The sequence below is a fragment of the Ascaphus truei genome, chromosome 18 (genome assembly GCF_040206685.1).
Source record: "Ascaphus truei isolate aAscTru1 chromosome 18, aAscTru1.hap1, whole genome shotgun sequence".
Taxonomy (NCBI): Eukaryota; Metazoa; Chordata; class Amphibia; order Anura; family Ascaphidae; genus Ascaphus; species Ascaphus truei.
The window spans coordinates 37,117,903-37,132,461 of NC_134500.1; the positions used below are offsets into that span (position 1 = coordinate 37,117,903).

At 45.0% G+C, this 14,559-nt stretch overlaps 1 protein-coding gene across 6 annotated transcripts in view; it reads right to left on the bottom strand.

Annotated features, from left to right (window-relative positions):
- LOC142469163 (dual oxidase maturation factor 1-like) overlaps nucleotides 1-14,559 on the bottom strand; it is an 81,567-nt gene that overhangs the window by 12,249 nt on the left and 54,759 nt on the right. For 5 of the 6 annotated variants that reach the window (XM_075576116.1, XM_075576119.1, XM_075576115.1 and 2 more), the window contains 2 exons: nucleotides 14,102-14,315; nucleotides 2,992-3,206 (listed from right to left, as the gene is read on the bottom strand). In XM_075576116.1, coding sequence (XP_075432231.1) covers nucleotides 2,992-3,206; nucleotides 14,102-14,315 — 429 coding nt within the window. Of the gene's footprint in view, nucleotides 1-2,421; nucleotides 2,636-2,991; nucleotides 3,207-14,101; nucleotides 14,316-14,559 lie in introns of all 6 variants that reach the window. The other variant, XR_012788977.1, reaches the window with a different exon arrangement.

Sequence of the window (14,559 nt, forward strand, 5' to 3'; positions counted from 1 at the left end):
TTCCCTGGGTGCATGAGATAACCTTATTTGCTAGGGCAGTTTATGGCAAAATGCCCACAGTACAGGCATAGACCGTTGGATCATCTCCTAGTTCTCTCCTGCTCAGATAATTTTGTACTACCCAACTTCATGGGTTCCCCATCAGGGAAAAGGGAAATATGCTGTTAGAGAAGGTTTGAAATGATGGGCTATCCAAATAGTAGAGGTTCTAAGGGTACGATCCCGCTTGGCTTGCTGTTATTGTATCTGGATACATAAAGTCCATCCAGATACATAAAGAGATGACTTCCTTCATGTCTTTGGGTGTATCCCGACAGGTCAGTCTTTCTTTATATGCTCTGAAATGATACAAAAGAGTGATCTGCGCTCATATATGGTTAAAGGTGATTGTTGATATTGTGACCCTTAAGGGATTTAAGACAACCTGATTAGGATGAGGTTTGTGCCGCTGTTCTGATGGGATGGCTCAGCACTCCAAACTAGTACAAAATAAAAGAAAAAACAGCGCAAAAAAACCTCATAGTGTAGTATATTAAAAGATAATTTTATATAACAAAGGTGAGTATTGCACGTACATCAGGATTAAAATAACACAGCATGACATGTTAGGGACATGTTACCACTCGGCGGGACAGCAGCACAGGAACACCGGATATGGGCTTTGGTAACCTTCCTCTGGTAGCAGGAACCCAGGATCGAAGAGACCAGCTCGCAGTCGAAATTCCTTCCTTGATAATGGGGATATCACTGCCGTTGGTTCAGAGGAGGTAATTCTCCTGTCCGGTTCCGGGTTAGTCCGCGTGTGCGTATGACGTCATCAAGTGGCGTCTCTCTACCGTCCACGTCGCGCCACGCTGGATATTCCACAGGGAACCGAAGAAGTATTTCGATACGAAACGCGTAGGAGAGGGCGCGTTCCTGACTTTCTATTACCCATTGAGGTGTTTCCTGCTTGAACAGCTGTTTTCTGGGACATTCGCTTATCTGGTGGAATATCCAGCGCGGCGCGACGTGGACGGTAGAGAGACGCCACTTTATGACGTCATACGCACACGCGGACTAACCCGGAACCGGACAGGAGAATTACCTCCTCTGAACCAACGGCAGTGATATCCCCATTATCAAGGAAGGAATTTCGACTGCGAGCTGGTCTCTTCGATCCTGGGTTCCTGCTACCAGAGGAAGGTTACCAAAGCCCATATCCGGTGTTCCTGTGCTGCTGTCCCGCCGAGTGGTAACATGTCCCTAACATGTCATGCTGTGTTATTTTAATCCTGATGTACGTGCAATACTCACCTTTGTTATATAAAATTATCTTTTAATATACTACACTATGAGGTTTTTTTGCGCTGTTTTTTCTTTTGATATGCTCTGAAATACCTGCCTGAAGGCTGCCAACAGAGCTTCATTATTCCACCCCATCTCAGGAGCACGGGTATGGAATTCAATCGCAAACTGGCCCACCATACGTGTTGAACAACAGAAGACAGGGGTGCCCAATGCTACATCAAATTGACAAAACATATATGGTAATGAGTATAAAGTTTAAATACTTGAATAATAATAATTACTTGTTTTTTTTTAGTTAAACCCTTTGGCCAAAGCATCGTTAGCCTGCATACCAACGTCAAGGTAAACCAAAAATGCAGGTCCTAACACTAAAACTGTGAACCCTTCCTGTTACCTCTGTATGAGGGGAAGCAACTGCAGTGAGTCTTGTCCATTCAGCAAATTGCCAAAACGTCCCGAGCTAAAAAGGTGGGGAGGGGTGAGCTCTGGGGGGAGGTGCCACCAGCCTCCATTGACTGTTACCAGTCAGAAATTGATTAACAAACACATTCCCAGCTAGCTCAAACTCCTACATCCACCACATCATGAATATATATTTATGCCAAAATGAGTGCTACTGAGCGTGGCAAATGTATACAACAGAAGACAGGGGTGCCCAATGCTACATCAAATTGACAAAACATATATGATAATGAGTATAAAGTTTAAATACTTGAATAATAATAATTACTTGGTTTTTAGTTAAACCCTTTGGCTAAAGCGTCGTAAGCCTGCATACCAAACGTCAAGGTAAACCAAAAATGCGTGTTCCCTGATGAATCAAAGAAGTGAGGAGGAAGCCAAATTACTCTACCAGGGGCATCAAATACTCTTTAAATTACTGTAAGAAGGCAGGAGAGTCATTAATAAGTGCAGACTCCCTCTCCCACATAGGGGAGGCCCATGCTAAGGCTTAATTAATAATTAAAGAGATTATGTATGCTACCCTAGCCCGGTGGGTACAAAACATGGGGGACTGGAGTAAAAACTGCATCGAATATTAATTCAGAAAACCTCTGCACGTGGTGAGATCTCCTCTGTATCGAAGAGGTGCTGGTATCCCAGGGTGGGCGACGTGGGGGTAAAACCTACCTGGAGGGCCTCCAACTGGGAGTTCTGCTGGTGAGATGTTTCTTGTGATCTCCAATTAGATGTCCTTGGAGAGAAATGGCTCTACCTGCCTTAGCGGGCTACATTTTTTTTGGGCTGAGCAAAAGCATAACGGTGCTCATCTTAGATCAGGAAGGGGACCCGCAGAGCTACGGTAGGGGTATATATTCACAGACCAGAACCAAGGGACAGAATCCTGTTTGATTATACAGAGTTGGGTTACAGGCAGAGGTACAGAGTCGGGTACATCAACACAAAGAGATGCAACATACAAATGAAGACATTTTGCTCCAAATCTGCATAGATCCATCACTCCCTTAATTTCCATATGTTTCTTTTTATGCAGGTATACAGTAAGGTAATGACATCAAAGCTCGTTTCTACCAGTACAGGTCAGAGTGAAAAAAGTGTGAGTGATGGATATGAAATATGGAACTGACTATTGTTTGTTTGTTGTTCTCGTTCTATTATTAAACAGGTTCCCAGTGGCAAAGCAAATGTTTTTGTGTTGCATTAGATGGAATGTTAAGGTGAAGTATTTCTATAACTCACCAGTAACAGCACTCAGCCAGAAGGACCCTCCAAAGTCAGTCTTCAGAGAAGCTGTTCCAAACTTTATATCGCAAACGGGTACATTTCTCACAGTTAAGAAAGAAATGAGTGAGAAGGTGATAAAAGATGCAGTCACCAGGATCATATAAGCTCCATATATAAAAACTGGCATGAAGAAAAGAACATTGCAGGCAATCCACGAGCAAAATGCCACCCTGCAATATAAAGTAAAACGTTAGGGGATTTATTCATTGATTTAAAGCATCAATCCATACTGCTTCATATTTTTAAGCAATATGGGAAATGGGAGCGTCTTCTAGTCTGGGGTGGCATTAGTGCTACTTCTGGGGGCTTCTAATCCGGATACTTTATTGGACATTGCCCTGAAATGGGTAAATATGCATACTGTGACATTGACCACAACTCATGGCTGCTAATGATGACCCCTTACTAATTGTCTCGCTGGCTAGAAGCTGCTTGAAAAAAAAAGTCAAATGTCCCCTTCTAAATGTAAATGTATTTTAAACTGGGTGCCTGGATACAAAAAAAAGGAAAATGTTGGCACAGGTATTGCAGATTGAATTTACAAATGCAACTATGTCTATTATTACCATTTACATATAGGGGGTCAACTTATTCCAAAGTACTGTACTGTACAATTTGGGAGGTAAAAGAGGGAACATATTGTATAGTACATTATGTCATACATATGATATACAAGTATTAAGATGTGGTACATACAGGTATTATATGGGTAATGGTGCCTTCTTAAACTAATATTACAATAAGCAGCTGTAACAGCAGATATAGAAATAATAGTAACATTAGAAATATTTTGCATGCAGTCTTTTTCATGGCCTAGGAATTCTCTGAGTAACCTTAATCAGCCCTACATTATCCTATGTAGAGCTTTTAAATTGTCCAATTTAATCTAGTACTAATCATCACTAAAAGCTCTAACCAATATTCTGCCACCCTTATAACAATTTTCCAAATAATTTGGTTATAATAACAGATTAATCATCACAAAGCTATTGGAATAGTTTGAGCATACTGTACTTGCCAAGACACATTTAACATAACCAGTACTGTCCACCTAATCTTAAATGTTATTGAATATTTACATAATGATTCTATATTTATTCTGCATAGAAAGTTAATTGCTTTGCTATAAAGGGGAATACACCCAACTTCCTAATAAATCAGTCAGCTTTTACTTCCTGATGTAATTGGAAAACCAAACCCATTGATACAATTAAAATGTTTGTCTTCTAAATATCTAACCCAGGTACAATAGGTAGGTGACCTCTGAGCTTCAACGCTGTAGATTATATACAGTAGAAGCACATGTCAGAAATAAACACTGATTCTGTACTTCTAAGGATAGAAATATAAGAATTTAATATACCAAATAACAAAGTAAACACACGTTACTAGTAAACTTATTTGTCTATGCTTAGTATTTTCCATTAACAGTGCAGACAATAATAGCTAGACAAAATCACCCCTTTTTTTAAACAATGTACCTATTTGATTGGCTTTATTAAGATAATCTAAGCAATCTTAAAAAAATACTTATCTTATTTTTTTCTCAGGGGCCTATGAATGGGAATGTGCTTGTCAATCGTGTTTTTTTTTTTTTGTTGCCTTATGCCACCTTGGCCAATAAAGGGGGTGAAGAGCTTGCTGTGCAAACACGTTTTGTACACACAGGGACATCCAACAAAAAGGAGTAGACAGAGGAAATCAAACCCCTTGTATCTACAGTATAATCAGAGATGAAACTAGTATTAGTCTATTGTATGTAAATCATGACTTTTTAAAGAGCGATTCGATTTCATTTCTTAATACTTTAGCACCGATTTACAAAAGAGTGGCCTTCCTTCCTGTTCCTCCAGCTGCGATGGCCATTTCACAGAGAAAGTCCAGGGACAGAGTGACCAAATCACAGCTTCCAAAATGTCCACCAACAACTGAGCAGTACTCTCAACGTCTGTATACAGTAGATCCACCCTACGTGTTTCACTCTCGAGCTTCCTCAGGGGTTAATTTCAGCAGTGATTTGGTCCCTCTGTCCCTGGACTTTCTCTGTGAAACGGCCGTTGTAGCTGGAGTACCGGTGGGAGAGGGCGTGCTGTATATACCCCAAAATCTTACCCTGGGTGGTACATATGTCAACTTTTGCATTTTTCTTATGAGTGCAATATATCTTTTTACTGTGTTTTTACTATAAAGCAATCTGCACTATCATACCTCTATTTTCTATGTGGGATTCCCTTATCTTTTTCTCCTACTCTCTTCAACTGACCCCAATATATCAAGCAAAAAGTAGTGCATTTTTGGGGTAAACAAATTGCAACAGATGTGCATAATAAAGACAAAATTGCATTGAAATCAAAATGATATTTTTAAATACATTTGATGCCCCAGAAATACACAATTGTTTCCTTAGTACTATACATTGGGGCAGATAAGGTCATGATTTACATATACTGTAGTAGGCTAAAATGCAATTTGACAAGGAGGAGTCAGATGAGTCATTATTGCAAGTAGTGGGCCATTTTGGCATCTGGCCATTCATATTTATTTTGTAATTGAATTAATTGTATACTTGGAATAGGAACAGACGCCACGTGAATTGTTCTGTAGATATTCTTACACGGAAAGAAGTAAGTATTCTAAGTAAAGGAGGTGTGTTCAGATAGATCTATTTATAAATGAATAAATGTATCAATCTGATCTAGATCTCTAGATCTATCAGACAAGATCTGTGAGATTTGAAGCTGATGCAACCATTTCTGATAATAAGCTTGAGTTCCTTATATGTACAATAAGGAGGTCTGACATCATGTTAGATGGACGGAGCTTTGAACATAAGTAATGCCATGTTCAGTCATTGTGCTGGGAGTAGGAGGACTGAGCTGTGGAAGGGACATATGTAATGCCTTGTTCAGTCACAGTGCTGGGAGTAGGAGTTCTGTGATGGTGGGGGGCCTGCTTGGTTACCTCTGATCCATGTATTGGGGTTCGGGAGTGTCAGCTTTTGAGCAAAGTGATTGTTAATGCATTCTGTAAAAATGTGCGACAATAAAGAATTGTTGTGTTTTTTACGTTTCCAGGTGTGCCAGTGTAAGGAATCGGGGAACACCTCTCTCAAAGAGGGATCCCCCCTTACCTGCCACTTTACAACACTCCACGGCAGAGGTCCCCAGCTCACTGCGTCTCTCTCCTCACACCCCGCGGGACAAACCCTCGGCCGCATTACAGGATGCATGCGCATGCAGGGGAGTTCTAAGACTCATGCAGAGTTAGGCTCCGCCCCCATCTCGTGCCACATAGTTTCCCCCGTGTGGTGCGCACGTGTGACACGTGTGCACCGCTCTCAAGCCGCGCGGCAACACTACCTGCTCACCTGCTTCAGGTGTTTCCCAGCCTATCCATGCGCTGCTGGTCTCACGCCCCCAATCTCATTGAATCCTGGTTCCTATTTATATCCTGCTCAGCCATCTCTTCTTTGGTTGAGCATGGTTCTATGGTAGCCTTCCGTTTCCACATCTCTGCCTTGCCTTGTGCTTTGTACTTGAACCTCTCGTTGTCTTCTCTCCTGTGTACCGACCCAGCTTGACTTTAGGACCACTCTTTGGAATTTGACATCGGCTTGCCTCTGACCATACGCTACTCTCCAACCTTCGACCTCGGCTCTCGGACACTGACCACTCTCCTGGCTCCTACCCTTGACCATGGCATTCGGACTCTGACCTTTCTTTTGGCTCCGCCACACGACCCAGCAAGTACTTTTCTAACCCATCTTCTCCAACCCCGACCCGGCATTCCAGACTATCCGCCTACCAGGCCTGCCCCCGCTGCCGTGGGTGTGTGGTGTTATATCTCCTAACCTCAGTACCGGGGTCCGGCCTTGTTCGTGGCATTACATTATGCTCAGCCCAATGAACAAGGCAGGGCAGTCAAGCCCCCTAGACCGACTTTACTGGTTGGAGGCGCAACTCACCTCCTTAACCCAAGAAATCTCTAAGATGGCTCGTCCCCAGCACCCACCTAGTCCTGCTGCCACTGCAGCTGCAGTCCCTCTCCCTCTGGACTCCCCCACATTTACGGAGCCATGACTACCTACCCCAAACCGCTATGCGGACAACCCCCACGAATGCAGAGGATTCCTCAACCGATGTGAAATTCAGTTTGCGTTAACCCCTTCTCGCTTTCCCTCTGCAAGATCAAGAGTCGCTTACATCATTGCCCTGCTGACTGGTGACGCGCTGACCTGGGCATCTCCTATATGGAACAGAGACCCGAGATCATGCACGATTATCCTCGCTTCCTCAGGGAATTCAAACAGGTATTGATACTCCCGGTCGCAAGATCACGGCGGCCTCTTCTCTCTTCCATCTCTCTCAGGGTTCCCGATCTGTCGCCAAATATGCCCTGGAATTCCGGACCATCGCGGCCGAGACCGCCTGGAATTATGAGGCCCTGTCCGCAGCCTTCTGGCAGGGACTTGCCGAGCCTATCAAGGATCAGCTGGCGGCTCAAGAAAGACCCACCAGATTGTAAGACCTTATTTCTGTTTGTATCCGCGTTGACCAGCATCTCCAGGAAAGGAGGGTCGAACGCTCGCTCCCTCAGTGTGTTCTCACTAGATCCGTTACTCACAGTCTTGTTCCCTTTGTTCCCCAGCCTCAAGATGAACCCAATCCCATGCAACTTGGGAGTCACCGGTTATCCGCGATGGAGAAACAGCGTCGGTGGGACAGCGGGCTGTATCACTACTGTGGTCGTCCTAGTCATCAGTTGGCAAGCTGCCCCCTCCATCAGGGAAACGCCAAAGCTCAATGAGGTATAAAGGGGTCACATTGGGCACCATCTCTCCTTCCCCTTCTTCCCAGGAAAAACTTCTTATCCGGATTATGCTGCCCATTCTTCTCAGTGGGGACAAATTCCAGATCACCACCTCCGCATTCATTGATTACGGTTCTGGCGGCAATTTTATTGATCAGGATTTCGCCACCAAGAATAAAGTTCCGCTCCTGCCCAAAGCAGTGCCCATCGGGTTGGAGGCCATAGACGGACATCCACTTCAACCGGCCTACATTTCTTAGAAGACGTGCGTACTATCCCTCGCCACTGAGGACGGTCATCAGGAGGAGATCACCCTGGACGTGATTCATACTCCATCAGTTGAGGTGATACTGGAGCTCCCTTGGCTGCAACAACACAACCTAAAGCTAGACTGGACCTACAAAAAAAACCATACAACAGAGCCCTCAGTGCTTCAAATCCTGTCTCATCCTAAAGCAACAGATCGGCGGAGTAAAGGTTCCCAAGGAAGACAAAGCCTCCCTTCCAGTGGTATACGCGGAGTTCGCAGATGTCTTTGACTAGGTACACACCGAGGTTCTTCCTCCCCACAGACCCTTTGATTGTCCCATCGATCTCTTGCCAGGTGCTGTCCTCCCCAAAGGCCGATCATACCCTCTTTCCATACCCGAGACCAAGGCCATGCATGAATACATTCAGGAAAACCTGAAGAGGGGGTTTATCCGGAATTCCTCTTCCCCAGCTGGTGCTGGGTTCTTCTTTGTAAAGAAAAAAGATGGGTCCCTTCGACCCTGTATAGATTATTGGGGTCTTAAGATCACGGTCAAGAACCGCTACCCCTTGCCACTCATTTTTGAGCTCTTTGATCGCTTACAGGGGGCTACTATTTTTTCAAAACTTGACCTCCGGGGAGCCTATAACCTTATCCACATTCGCCAAGGAGATTAATGGAAGACAGCTTTTAACACCCGGGATGGGCATTACGAATATCTGATCATGCCCTTCTGTCTCTGTAATGCCCCAGCAGTCTTCCAGGAATTCGTGAATGAGATCTTTCGGGACCTTCTCAACAGTTTCGTCATAGTATATCTTGATGATATCTGTATTTTTTCTAAATCTCTCACAGACCATATCCATCACACCAAGCTGGTCTTAACGCACCTTTGAGAGAATCTCTTATTCACCAAGTTGGAGAAATGCTTGTTCCACAAATCCTCCATTGCCTTCCTGGGATACATTATGTCGGATACGTGATTCATCATGGATCTGGCCAAGCTCAAGGCTGTACTAGAATGGCCACAACCCACATCCTTGAAGGCCATACAGCGATTCCTGGGATTCGCAAATTATTATTTTAAGTTCATCAAGAACTTTTCTACTACTGTGGCTCCCATCACCACTCTGACTAAGAAAGGAGCTAACATGACAGTCTTGTCACCTATGGCACTTCGAGCCTTCGAGACCCTTAAGAGGACTTTTGCTTCCGCACCTATCTTACGTCACCCTGACCCCAGGCTTCCCTTTACCCTGGAGGTAGACGCATCGGATATCGGCGCAGGCGCCATCCTCGCTCAAAGGCAGTCCTCACGGGACAAACTCCAACCTTGTGGTGGTTTCTTAAAAATAATTTCCCCGGCAGAACAAAATTATGATGTCGGCAATATGGAGCTCCTGGCCATCAAACTCGCCCTACAGGAATGGAGGCACCTTTTGGAGGGCACAGAGAACCCTATTTCGATCCTTACCGATCACAAAAACCTATTGTATATAGAGAACACGCACCGCCTAGGAGCCCGTCAGGCCCGGTGGTCTCTCTTTTCCTCAAGATTTAACTATTTAATTTCCTACATCCCCGGGTCGAAAAACCAAAAAGCGGATGCCCTGTCACGTCAGTTCATGGTCGAAGACAAATCTGAAGATGTTTCCGAGACGATTCTAGCTTCCAAGTACGTTATTTCAGACAATTCCTTTGATATTTTGGATAAGGTTCTTGCAGCACAAACTAATCTTCCTAGTGGTCTTGAGGTGCCAGATGGTTTTTTATATGCTGCCCCGCGCTTTCAAAAACAAAATACTAAAGTGGGGCCACTCATCCAAGTCTTCCGGTCATCCGGGTACCAGAAAAACTTCTGACCTCATCAAACGTAGTTTCTGGTGGCCTACCATGCTGAGGGACATCGAGGAATTCGTCAAATCCTGCCCGACCTGCGCTCAGGTCAAAACAACGCAGCAAGCCACCAGGTCTTCTACGGTCATTGCCAGTACCGGAGTGTCCCTGGAGCCACCTGTCGATGGACTTTGTTGTGGAGCTCCTTATTTCTAGGGCGATGAAAACTATCCTGGTGGTCATTGATAGGTTCTCAAAGCAGGCTCATTTTATCCCTCTCAAAGGGCTGCCCAACTCTGCTATCTTAGCAGACATTTTTGTTAAAGAAATTTTCTGCATTCACAGGGTTCCACTGACCATTGTATCCAACCACGGATTGCAGTTCATTTCCAAGTTCTGGCTAGCCTTCGCCCAAAGGATGGACATCACTCTCCATTTTTCTTCAGGGTAACCAACCTCAGACGAATGGGCAAACCGAGAGAACAAACCAAACGTTAGAAAAATACCTGCGGTGCTTCGTTTCCGACAGTCAAGACGATTGGGTGGACTTTCTTCCTTGGACGGAATTTACCCACAACTCTTTAAGGAGCAGTTCCACGCACGAATCTCCGTTTTTTTTTAATAAATTACGGCTTCCACCCGATTCGGCTTCCCATTTCATCAGTTTCTTCCGGGGTTCCGACAGCAGACGACCGAATTAAGGTTCTGCAAGAATCATGGAGGAAGATCCAGAAGGCACTGGAGGAGGCGATTCACAGACAGAAGGTGCAAGTGGACCGTCATTGCCAAGAGGTGTCTGACTTCAAGCCAGGAGACAAGGTTTGGCTCTCGTCAAAAAACACTCCAAGCCTTAAATTGGCCCACAGGTACCTGGGTCCTTTTACCGCGTTGGAACAGATTAACCCTGTTGCATATCGCCTTCAGCTTCCTCCATCAATGAAGATACCCTCAGTTTTTCATATCTCCCTCCTGAAAGCCATGTCCCAGAGTCCACGATTTCATAAGACGCCTACGATTCCCAAGCCTGTGATATTACAGGGCCAAAGAGAATATGAGATTCAATCAATTATAAATGTGAGAAAGTCTAGGAGATCTGTCCAGTACCTGGTCCACTGGAGGGGTTTTGGACTCGAGGAGAGGTCATGGATACCCCATCATCAAATACACGCTACCAGGTTAATATTAATAATAATAATAGCATGTTCTAGTTTTATATAGCGCTTTACAGAGACATTTTGCAGGCACAGTCCCTGCCCCGTGGAGTTTACAATCTATGTTTTTTGGTGCCTGAGGCACAGGGAGATAAAGTGACTTGCCCAAGGTCACAAGGAGCCGACACCGGGAATTGAACCAGGTTCCCCTGCTTCAAACTCAGTGCCAGTCAGTGTCTTTACTCACTGAGCCGCTCCTTCTGTTGTTGAAGCGCTTTCATGCCATGCACCCCCACAAGCCATATTGGTACTGTAAGGAATCAGGGAACACATCTCTCAAAGAGGGTTCCCCCCTTACCAGCCACTTTACAACACTCCATGGCAGAGGTCTCCAGCTCACTGAGGTCTCTCTCCTCACCCCCCGTGGGACAAACCTTCGGCTGCATTACAGGATGCGTGCAGACGCAGGGGAGTTCTAAGAATCATGCGGAGTTAGGCTCAGCCACCCCCTCTTGTGCCGCATGCTCCCCCCATGTGGTGCGCATGCGTGACGCACGTGCACCGCTCTCAAGCCATGCGGCAACACTAACTGCCTGCTCACCTGCTTCAGGTGTTTCCCAGCCTATCCCTGCGCTGCTGGACTCACGCCCCCAGTCTCATTTGATCCTGGCTCCTATTTATATCCTGCTCTGCCAGCTGAGCATAGTTCTATGGTAGCCTTGCATTTCCACATCTCTGCCTTGCCTTGTGCTTTGTACTTGAACCTCTCGTTGTCTTCTTTCCTGTGTAACGACCCGGCTTGACTTTAGGACCACTCTCTGGAATTCGACCTTGGCTTGCCTCTGACGATCCGCTACCCTCCAACCTTCGACCTGGGCTCTCGGACACTGACTGACCACTCTCCTGGCTCCTACCCCTGACCACGGCACTCGGACTCTGACCTCTCTTCTGGCTCCGCCCTATGACCCGGCAAGTACTTTTCTAACCCATCTTCTCCAACCCCAACCTGGCATTCCAGACTATTCACCTAACAGGCCTGCCCCCGCTGCCGTGGGTGCGTGGTGTCATATCTTCCCACCTCAGTACCAGGATCCGGCCTTGTTCGTGCCGAGCGCAAGCATTACAGCCAGCAAGCAGAGATTGCTAGGCTATGTGCTAGGCTATGAGTTTCAGGGTGGGTTTTGCAGAGGAAATCTTCTCAGATTGTGCCTAAGTAGTCGGGGTCCAGAGTTGCTGGATACCCCAAAATGTACCCGGGAATCAGGTCGGAATCCCAGATAAATATAGCCACAATGCTCTGGTCAAAATCCCTCCTTGAAAAAGCTTGGCCGACTCATCGCTAGGATAATCTGCTTTAGCACAGACCAGAAAGGTAAATGAGGCATAGGGATGTGAGGTGTCCTTGGAATGGTCAAGGGGTCCCTAAGTTAAGGGGGGATCCCCAGTTCATGCCATGTTCACCCAGAACCCGGTATAGGGGTCCTGGGGTACTCCAACCATACATAAGGTTGCAAGGAGTTTTAAAAGTCTAAATCCAGATTATAGTGTGTGTGGAATATGGCTTGTAGGATTAAAAGTGCAGATTCTTATTCTTTTTCCCATAACCAAAATACTTAGAAAGTATATTTTATTAAACAGTGTGTTTAATGTACATATGCTTGTGCACGGTATAATGAGCTGGGTCTTTCCAGACCAATGTTCTGGGTGAGTCACTGGGCTACCAGTTTGGTGCCACTGTGTCTACCCAGACATTAGACATGAAAGCCTCAGAGGATGCCAGAGGTCTGAAGGGCATTTAGGCAGGAGATTTAGGCTCGAGTACCCACATCCTGGGATGAATGGAAGTCCTCGGACTACCATTTGCCTTTCTCAGACTGTGCGGAGCCTAAACCAGCGGGTGGCTCCTGAATACCAAGGGGCTAAGGTGCCAGGTTGGCGCATGCCCTTGGTTGATTCCAATGTCCTGCTTGACCGACTTCAGTAGACTGGCATCGCTCTGCTTGGCTGGTAGGGCATTTCCCACGCTCGGATTGGCTGAAGTATTGCATGAATGAACTCTGAAATACTATAAGAATCCTTCAGCAAATCCGGAGAGCAGATTGTAAGCGCCAGAACAGCAGCGACAAATTTGAATGTACCAAAAGATGCTCAAGGAGAAATAGCAATGAGCCGACTTCAGAAATTTCAGGTCAAGAAATTTTCTACAAGTCTCACTTTTTGCGCCAAAGTTCAGAGACTTGAACGTAGCGGTCACGGCTGGGATTTCAAGCTGATTTTAGTTCCTGGACGTTTGGAGCTAAGTTGCGGTTAAGTTATTTCAGCACCTCCGGAAGGAAGAGAGCGGTGGCGTCAGGAACTTCATGCCGAAAAGAGTTCCAGGACATTTCGGGCTAAGTCCCGGTCAACTAAAAGACTTTGTTTTATGGTCTATTTAAACTAGGAAAGTCAAGTTTTGTAGCGCCGACCCCCAGTAAGTGTGTCTTCCTGATGTATTTTGTATTCCACTGTGTGTACGCCTATTTTAAGTGAATTAATGAGCATTTGTTTTACTACTTGTTCTGCTCAGTGAATGATCCCAGTAAAAAGGTGTAAAGTGCCTGGTCTTTCGTGACAAGGACAGAGCTGTGGAAGGAACATATGTAATGCCATGTTCAGTCATGGTGCTGGGAGTAGGAAGGCTAAGTAATATTTTATGCATAAAAGTTGACAGATTAGTTAGATAGAGAGACAGGATAACACCAGGAGAGGAATCTGACAGGACAGAACATTTCAAGCAGAGAAATAAAGGATTCCACCCAGAGAAGGAATAACATGCAATCTCTTTGAAAAGAATACAACCTATTTGATGCAACCACCGCTAAGTCTGCTATTTGTGAATGTAAGTAATATCTTAGGATACATAAACGTCTCTTATGTTACAAACCACAATACAGAATTATTATATGCCGCAGCAAGAATATAAAGAAAGACATTTAACTTTTACAGCATCTCTCTACCAAATAGTGTCAATGTCACTTACCACATACAAGCTGAGGCATAATGTCCAGATATTCTATACTGGGTGAAAAAGCCACATGGGCTGAAATGCGCAAATTTTTCTGCAACGTACAGTATTGGGTTAGGTAGGCCTCTTTTAAGTCCTTCATTGTAATATTCATTGTAATCCATCCCCAAACTCCAGACAAACTGCTCATTGTAATTTATTGTTTCATTAATTTGATGAATAGGGTTTCCTGGTAACAATAAAATGAAACATCAGCAATAGTTTACAGAATGACTTATCACCATCTTACAGACAGTATACAGTACGTCACTTTCCCAGCTCTCCAGGAAGTGAAAGAACAAAAGGCGGCTGCATTATACAGTACAAAAGTCATCAGTTGAAAGGTTGCAATTTTGCATGGCTGGTAAAATAATCTTTTGTGGGGGAAAGATGAAGGGGAGAGAACATGCTTGATCAGGCCTGTTACCACAGAA